The sequence below is a fragment of the Phragmites australis genome, chromosome 1, assembly GCF_958298935.1.
Source record: "Phragmites australis chromosome 1, lpPhrAust1.1, whole genome shotgun sequence".
Taxonomy (NCBI): Eukaryota; Viridiplantae; Streptophyta; class Magnoliopsida; order Poales; family Poaceae; genus Phragmites; species Phragmites australis.
Genome location: NC_084921.1, coordinates 15,588,173 through 15,597,440, shown reverse-complemented (window position 1 = coordinate 15,597,440; position 9,268 = coordinate 15,588,173). Strand labels below are relative to the sequence as shown.

General features: G+C 47.2%; 1 protein-coding gene and 1 pseudogene across 1 annotated transcript; both read right to left on the bottom strand.

The window, feature by feature from the left end:
* Positions 1–1,192: 1,192 nt before the first annotated feature.
* LOC133888052 (E3 ubiquitin-protein ligase ATL41-like) lies at positions 1,193–2,259 on the bottom strand. Its single transcript, XM_062328158.1, has one exon. The coding sequence runs from the start codon at positions 2,105–2,107 to the stop codon at positions 1,370–1,372; it is 738 nt and encodes a 245-aa protein (XP_062184142.1). The 5' UTR covers positions 2,108–2,259; the 3' UTR covers positions 1,193–1,369.
* Positions 2,260–5,940: 3,681 nt separating this feature from the next.
* LOC133931351 (uncharacterized) lies at positions 5,941–6,599 on the bottom strand (annotated as a pseudogene).
* Between the last annotated feature and the right edge of the window lie 2,669 nt (positions 6,600–9,268).

Sequence of the window (9,268 nt, the reverse complement as noted above, 5' to 3'; positions counted from 1 at the left end):
ACAAACAAATCTTAAAAAAAACCAGACACAATTCTAAGTTCTTCTGTGAATTTTATTTTTTAAAAATAATGTCATTTGCATCATATTCTATAGGGAGGAAGTTTGAAAATAATGAAAAAAATTGAAGCGTCTGGCTCAGTTATTAACTCATGTCAAGGAAAACTTTAACATACAAACACATATTTTCCTTGTGTATAACGTATCTTAAGAGAATATTTAAAATTAATTTCACTTTATTTAGATTTTTATTAATTTCTCTATAATTTTTTCAAAGTTCACAAGCATAAAATGAATATGTTAAAAAACAACACTGTAATTAACTTTTTCATGTCTACTATTATTTTTTACTACATAAATCATAGTATAAATAAACTAATAAAAGTAGTTTCACTAATTTTTTGAGATGTGATGTGTCAGTTATGAGTTAATCTAGTCACAATACATTTATACAATCCTGCATGTTACAATAACTAATTCATGAGTTCATGTATTTTTAAAAGATATAGGATCATGTAAGAAGACTAACAAAATTAGTTTCATGATTTTTGGATTAGCAAAGAGTAAACTATGCATTTAACTTGGTTTAATAAATACATTTTCTCACAGAAAATTTTGAACTTTTTTATGAGTATAAATACTTTTATCATGTAGATCATGTTACAAGAAAACCAACAAAATTTGTTTCACTTGATTTGAAGCTCAGATGAATTAGTTATTGATTTTACAAGATTAAGATAATTTTTGAATTTTTTGTTGAACTTCACTTAAAATCGAGAAAACCGCTCGATAAATTAAGAAAACCGAACAGTTGTCGATAATGTGAAAAATTCGAGAAAACCGCTCGATAAATCGCAAAAACCACTCGGTAACCGGTCCAATTCGACCGGTTACCGAGCGGCTAAAATCGCGATTTTCCCTTAAATTTCAAATTTATTCAAATAAGTTTTGTCCGATTTTTTTTAAAAATTCAAGCGGTTACCGCGGTAATCACGAGTTTTTGTTACTACCGAAGGTTAGTAATCGAGCTCCAGTCGGTAACGTAAACCTGCACCTCTGACGCGTCAAGGAGGATGTCGAAGTGGAGCGGGCCGGCCGGATTTGCTTCGGGGTCATTTTTTTTTCCTCTCTTCTACTGTAGCAGGGAAGAGTCGAGAGCCCGGAACCACTAGGTTCGTTCCCACGACTTAGTCAATTAACAAGGAAATGATATTCATCGATCAAAAATCGTACAAAACAAGGTAGACCCAGGCCAGCATCATCAACAAATCTATGTACAGTCGAATGGCAGAACGCCCCGAGAAGATTGATCAATCGAGATCAGATCCGTGTAGGAAAAACAAAGGAACCTTCCGAGTCCTGCCGGAGCCTTTCAGAAGGAAGCGGATCGGGTCGAAGCAAAGATCCGCCTTGTCTTCTCAAGATCCGTGCCGCTCGGCAGCCTCCCCATCGCCGGCGCCATCGGTGCCTTGGCTGCCGCCACGGCGTCTCCAGCCACGTCTATGCGCACCTCCGGCTGTGCCTCCTTGGTTGCGTTGGTCGCATCCGGTGCCTCGACGTCGGCGCGGCAGAGCGGGCACGTGGAGTTCGCGTGGAACCAGGTGTCGATGCACTCGACGTGAAACCGGTGCCCGCACCGCGACAGCGCGCGCGCCTTCTGCCCCGGCTCGAGGTCCGCGAGGCAGACCGCGCAGTCCCCGTCTCCGGCGCCTGCGGCGACCACGGGCAGCGCGCGGAGCACCGCGGGGTCGAGCCCGCGCGGCGACGATGCCGCCGCGCCGCCGCCGTCCCGGCTGTCATCGCCGGCTCCGGCGATGGCCAGACTCCGGAGCAGCCTGCGCCGACCGCCGCTGACTCGTCGGCGCCAGGATCTATTGTAGAGGTACAGCGCGAAGAGCGCCAGGAGCACGCCCGCGAACGCCCCCGCCGCGGCGAGCAGGACCTTGCCCCCGATAGCGTAGGTCATCGGCTCGCTCACTTGCTGCCCTTCGGCGACGTGTGGCTGCCTCGGGAGAAGGTTGTCCAACTGAGCATGGCGGGAACCATCTTCGCACGGGATCGGCCGGTCCTGCGCCGTGGGGTGCGGGCGGTGGCCGTCGTCGGCGCCCATGGGCTCGCCGTACTGAGCTCTGCAAGGACTGCTATTTCGTCGAAGGTTTGGTGTCAAGAGTTCCAGAGAGTGACAGAGCGCGGTGTTTTAAACTGAGGCAAGAGGGATGCCGTGCGAAGAGAAAAGAGAGTTGATTGCGTAGTGAATAGCTCCGCGAACGCTGAGCGAGGGGAAATTATACCGTGTCAACAAAGAGATCAACCCGGGTCTAAGACTATCCAATCATATTCCCTTCATTTCGTTCCATTCCCGATTCCCTTCCCCGTTCCCATTCCCTTTATTTCCTCTCATCTCCAATAACTTTTCTTCGAGGGGAATCGCGAAGGGAACGAAGAGAGAATCCCGTCCTGAAGGGAATGATCTAGGAATCCCGTCGTGAAGGGAACCGTAAAGGGAAACTGTTGAGAGCGCTGAAGGGAATGAGAATCCCTTCACGACGGGAATCTGGACCGCGAAGGGAACCTGTTGAATTTGGTCTAACAAGTCACCTAATTTCCTCACTCCTGCTAAGATCTACCCTATAGCTTCATCCTTTATTTTCCCAAATAAAGCAAGCACCGATGATTCAGATCTTTGGAACATTTTAGTGTTTCGTTCTCTCCACACCTCCCAAGTTACAAGCATAATCATAGAGTGATGGCCTTCTTCAGCTGATATGGACGGTTCGGTATATATGTCTACACTCAGATAATAGATGCAGAGTTGTCTCTGGTTGCTGCCTGCATAGCATGCAATCCATCGAGTGCAGCCATCCACAGGCAACAAGTCTATTGGAGATCTAGGGTTTATTTTGAAAGCTAGACACAAAGAATTTACATTTCGGGGTGCCCAGTTCTTCTAGATGATTTTTTTCCATGTCTGAGGCACACGATCCCAAGAATTAAACATTGTAATCCGGCTTGGCCGAGTATTCCCCCAAAGTTGTGAGAGACCAGGTAATGTGGTCTTGTACTATCGGATCAAGCACAATGACAGTCACCTAGTCCCAGAGAGTCACAAACTCAGTGATGTGCTACGCCGATGTGATTTTTGTAATGCTAATGTTTAGGATCCAGTTGCCGTTTTCTAAGGCCTCCTTCACGCTTCTTTTTTCCCTCTTGGATGCCTGAAAGATGCTTGGTGCTATATCCTTGGGGCACATGCCATGCAGCCAATGGGATTCCCAAAAGGCTGCCGTGCACTCGTCCCCTATCGAGATGTTCGTTGCTGTAACGAATAGTTGTATGTTTGTCTCATCGCAAGGTAGCGGCATGAGGGGCCAAGGCTTGTTGGAGGAGGTCCATTCTTGCCATAGCTAGCACAGCCTAAGGGCTCGTGCAAATTTTTCTAGCTACAGGATGCTCAGCCAGCCTAACGATTTCGAGCAGCAAACCTTCTCCCAATTCACCTTGCATTTGCTTCTGGAGACAGTCTCCTTCCCTGACCAAAGGAAGCGTAGGTGCCTCTTATCTAGGCTTTTGATTGTAGTGATTGGCACTTTGAGAGCGGTGAGTAAATAAATCGGTTTGACGAGGGAGGTTCGTCCCGCCAGATTTAGGAGCCTACTTTGCTAGTTTGCAAACATGTTTGTCGTTTTGTCTTCTAGTCCTTAAAAACCCACTCTTCCGAGTCTTCTAATGCATAGGGGAAGACCTAGATATTTAATTGGGAAGATAGCCATTGGAGCTTGAAAATCAGTGAGTACAACTTGTGTTTTCTGGAAATTCATTTTGAGGCACGTGACATCTTGAAATTCCTAAAGGATCTTTGCAAGAGTCGATAGCTCATGCTTTCCTGGTAGGATGAAGATGATCTTATCATCCATATATGGAAACTCTCAATCTTTCTTTCCAGCAAAGGAGTCGAGAAAGTAAGCCGAGTTCGATGACATGTTGTAGAACTCTTTGTAGAGAGTTAATGACAAGGATAAACAACATAGGCGAGGTCGCCCTGCCTCACTCTTTTATACTGCTTTATAGGTTTTGGGTCAGTGCAATTACTTATACATAAATCTAGAACTAAAATGCCCCCTAATACCGGAAAAACGCACCGGAAATTGAAGGGCAGCCTCGGAGATTCACCATTTAGCTGGCCGTGAGGGGCACGCTCGAGCTTGCAGAAGTCCTTGCCCGTGCCCCAGCGAACTCCCTGACCGTGCGTAGACAAGTGACGGCCATGATGCGTCCTGCGCGTGGGCGTGGAAGTCAGGGATCAGACGCGCGGTCAAGGCGAGGGTTGACTACTAGCTAGCAGCCTAACACCAACTACAGCCAGTGTTACTAAGCGCTGCGTCTCTCTCATTGGAAGTCACTGTCTTTAGCTACAACCACAGGGAGTGAGGGACTTGGAAGTCGCTGCTCGGCGCTGGCCGCGACTTGGACCTGGGAAATTTCGCAGGGACGGATGACGACAGGCAGAGGCAGCGCGCGGGTGAACCCCGTTTCCAAGACTCGTCGGTCGTGTCAACCGGCGAAAGTTCCCGGAAACAAATATCCCCATACCGTGTTACGCCGGCCTCACGCGAGGCGAAGCAAATTTTATGGAAACATATTCAGAAAGATGTCTATAAAATTTTATCTATATTATTTATCTTTTAATCTACGATTGATCTAAGAAGAAAAGAGAAATAGTAAATACATATCATAAAAAGATAAGATCTTTTATAAGATAGGATCAAGTAAAATTTACTTCCCACGCGACATGGCCACGGCAGACTGTGCATGTTTGCTTGAAAAACTAAAAATCGAACCAGATGGGACCGATTCAAACAATACGAGCGGAGCGGCTAAAACGAGTACACTAGTAGGGCTGCAATATTGCACCCGTCAGTTGGTACTGTGTGAATTGGCACTGGTCCACTGAAGCTGTCATGCTCGATCATCGCGCACCGAAACCATCTCAGCAAGTGGATTTAGTGATTCCTTCGAATTGGTACACCTTAGTTAGTTTGTGATTGGTTTGTACTATTTGTTTTTTGAAGGATCAATAACTCTAAAAGATATGAATTAGAGGAGTAAATGATTATGTAGAAGCTAAAAACCTAATTTTTGAACTTCTAGATAGATTGATCTTAAATCTTAACTGTAGATTTAATCAAGAATAAGTTCAATTGGACTGCTCTTAAATCTTAACTGTAGATGCTATACATCAATACGCAATCAACGTGACAAGAATAAGTTCAATTGGATGTGTAGACCTAAAGATATGAAATTCAGAAGAACACTGTTCTACACAGTAACGCGAAACGCGAATTGATTAAACCCTAATCCGTTATTAATCAAGAATTACGGATTCCCAACCAATCAAAACTTTCAAAGACTTACCAAGATACTCTAAGACGACTTTGGATGGATCCAATCAAGTCTTATCACGATGGAGTAGAAGATCCACGAAATCCGAAAGTGGCGGCGAAACACGAATGAAGAACGGCGATCAAGATCAAAACTTCAACTCATCATCTTACTGAATATGATCTTTATTATGTAGATGAGTTTACAAGGTGCATACACAACACCCTTATAAGGATTTTCATGAAATCCCAAAACCCTAGATGCAAACTCTAGGTTCTTCTCTAAGTTGTTCACTTCTCACGTACCATCTTCAGGAATATACTGAACTAGCCAAATAATTACACAAAATGATTATGATTCACCGTAGAAATTTTTTCGGTGAAAAGCCAAATTCAAAACATTTCTAGAGAATCCGAAATTGTATCAAATAGGGCATAAATACTCGGATTTGTCATCTATTGGAAAAAGTCTACATAATCCCATGAACTATCGACTGGTGTATACTTAAAACCTTGAACTACAAAACCAGGTATTGTGAACCTTAAACTTTATGAAACCGTTTACTTAACCTCCTAACCTAGTTTTGCAGGTGGTTTTCGCCTTGTTAGCGTCAACGCTGGCATTGGTTTTGCCCTGACCACTCTCCTTCTCTTCCTTAGACACCTTCTTGATCAGGCACATTAGCGCTGCCATCCTCTTGCAGCAGCACGCTGCCACTGAGGCCGATGCCGACATGGCTCCCACCGTGTTGAACAACGCCACAGAGGTAGACGTTGTGGCCACGGTGGCCTTGACCAGCAACCCTGCCACCTCAGCCTCCACCGCACTACCTTCGAAGCCAAGGTTGCGACGCCATGTTGGCGCCATCCCTGGCTGCGGCCATGAAATAGACCAGCTCCTTCTCGGCCTTGTGCTATGACCTGAGCACGGAGACGAGGCTTGCGCCATCATGGCGGCAGATGGCAGCCAAGGCCTCAGCGATGTCCTACTTGAGCTCGACGATGGTCTCTTGGATGCTTTTGTGCGCGTCAGCGAGGCAGAGGAACGCGTCAAGGAGGCGGTCGTTGCTGCTGCTGGTGGCACCAAAGGTAGGCGAGGATGGGGTGGGAGTAGCATAGGAGGTTGACGGAGTGGACGTGGTAGGAGGACGCCGTCATGCGAGGCTTGGATGACCTCGACAGGCTCAGAGGGAAGGAGATGGAGTGCGTCAAGCTGGGTGTCATGCTTGTCAATGGATGGATCACGCGTTATGACCTAAGTGATGGATCTTGTGCCACGCGGCAGGGCACCACCTTCACCCACATCGCTCCCCTCCCTCCTCGCCCACCTCTCCCCTCTCACCTGCCCTCACCGCTTCCTCCCTCACACCACTTCCTGCGTCACCGCTTCTCGTTCACCTCCCACATTGACCGGCCTAACTCCTCTCCCCCTCCTAGCTGCTCACCCCTCCCCTCATTTTCCCTCTCTGCTCTGTGTTGTGCAGCACACCGCGTCGAGCTCAATTCTCCCTAAGTAGTGCAGCTGCTACCCATATTCATCGCTGACACCATTTCCGTCGTCACCCAGCTACGTGGAGCTTAGAGATGGACCGCCGAGGTCTTTCCTGCCAGTTCCCCTCCTCCCGCGGCCATTTCGTTCCTGGATCTAACCTCCTACCCCCTCTTCACCAACTCCGGTGATGAGGGAAGGGAGTAGTGAGAGTGGAGGAGGTGCCCCGTCATGCGATGCAAGACGCGGCCACTCATGCATGCGTCTAGGCTTACCGGCGGTGGTGGTGGTGCTAGGGTGATGTAGGGATCGATGTGTCCTAACAGGAGGTGAATTAGGACACTTAAAAACTAATGGCTCTAAAAACTTCATAAGATAAACATATCTCAATTTCTATATAAATTGTTATAGATTTATCTAGTGTGTCTACTCTACCGCTCAAGAGGATTACAACTTATTATAGCAAGGTAAATTGCAAGTATGTAAATGCGAAAACGTAAATAAGGTAGAGAGACAAACTCGGCACAAAAGATTTTTATCCCGTTGTATCGGTGACACACAAGCCACCACTAGTCCACGTCGGAGCTCCACAGAAGATATGCTCCTGGTCGGCAAGTCTCTTCCGATCATGACTCTTGAGCTACCAAGTTACCAAGATAAGGCCTCAAATGTAAGACCCCAACTCAGGATCTTCTGTGCCACCCATATCAATCTCTGGATCAAGTAGCTGATACGCACAGTATGACAGTTGTAGAATCACAGTCAAACTTCGTACATATGTATTATGGTTCAGAGTACAAAAAGTTACAAACCATACTGTATATTACAAATCTAGCTGAACAGCTAGCAAAACTCAGCGGAAAGCAAAGACCTAAAGCCACAAGCAGCTAGAGTGTGAACGCGACTTCTAAGACTACTCTTCATCATCACCTTCATCTCCCGTGAAGTCAGCATCGACTTCCTTATCTGAATGACAGCAAGAGTGAGTAAGAAAGGTACTCAGCAAGCCCTATATTTCAAGGTGTTTGATAGATGCATAAAGGGGTAATTCAAGGTTAAGACTTTATGGTTTAGTTTTAAGTGTAAAGTAGTTTATGCAGGTATCCAATTGCATCATCTATGATTGACTTTTAAAATAGTTTAAATAGTTCAAAACCTGGTAACAAGCTATATCCAAGGGTTTTTTGGTCCTGGGAGGGCTATACCTCACTCCATAGTCTCTATCATCACATCTAGTGTACTTCTAGTACCACACAGCTTCTAGTGGATTGAGCCAAGAACCTCATCATACGGACATCTAGTCCACACATTCACTCATCAAAACACATGCACCTGAAGTCTAGTAAAAAAGGTTCTGCCTTCGCATGTCTATGATCGTGGATACGGCTATTTGAATAGTTTTACACTCTGCAAAGGTTATTCACTATACCCATGCGATATGCTCAGCCTCCAACCGTTGCAAGCGGAGGACGAATCATACCGAGACACTCCAATCACCTTTCCGGTCGGGTTTTTCTACAAGATTTACCCCCAAGCGCCATATGCCATGTACTGAAGGTCAGTCCCCTTTTTAAGCCTAGGCCGGTACTAGCAACCTTCAAACAGAGGGACAGATTGTCACTTGACTGCTCGCTGCTCTCAGCCTCCTAGTATGATGCCTAACTCAGTCCGATGAAGGAAAGTCAAGTCCTACCCATGGCTAGAGTGGTGCCAGACAGTGGCTGAAGAGGGTCGAGACGATGGCGAAGAATAGGACAACACCTCCCCTAACTACACGTGGTCAACCTGCACAGAAAAGGGGCCTGGAGCTCCCTGGGCTACTCGACACGATGGCCGAACCACACATGGCACAAGCATGGCGGTGGAGTAGAACATGGGGCTGCACGTGGCTACGTGAGGAGAGAAGCATGGAGGCGACGATATGCTACCTAGGAGGGTTGCACGAGGGGACGGGAAGCTCACCAAGATCAGAAACGGCGATGTGCTGGATGGCGACCGGTGATACGTCAGAGAGCGGCAAGGGGTTGGTGGCATCCCCCTCGAGCTCGTAGGCAGCACGTGGATGGCGGATTGATGAAGGCGAGCTGCGGTGGAGCGCAATGGCGGTGATAGTGAAATGGGAAAAAGGGAAAGGAGAGGGGCCGGTGCTACGCTATTTATAGAGGGAGAAGGAGCAGTGAGGTGGTGCAGTGCTTGTGACGCCGTGAGGCCGTCAGTGAGTAGCGTGGCAGGCAGGTAGCGAGGCGGCGCCCAACGCATTTCTTGCAACATGGGTGCACTGCGCCGTTCATTCGCGTGGGTGGGTGCAAAAGTCACACGACTGCAGGCGCATGGGCAGTGGGCTGAGAGGGTAGAGAGAGAGAGAGAGTGTGAGAGGGCGGAGGGGTGTTACGACGATATTTCC

What these genes read in the sequence shown, in the direction of transcription:
- LOC133888052 (XM_062328158.1), bottom strand. Translation starts at nt 2,107, where the DNA reads ATGGGCGCCGACGACGGCCACCGCCCGCACCCCACGGCGCAGGACCGG.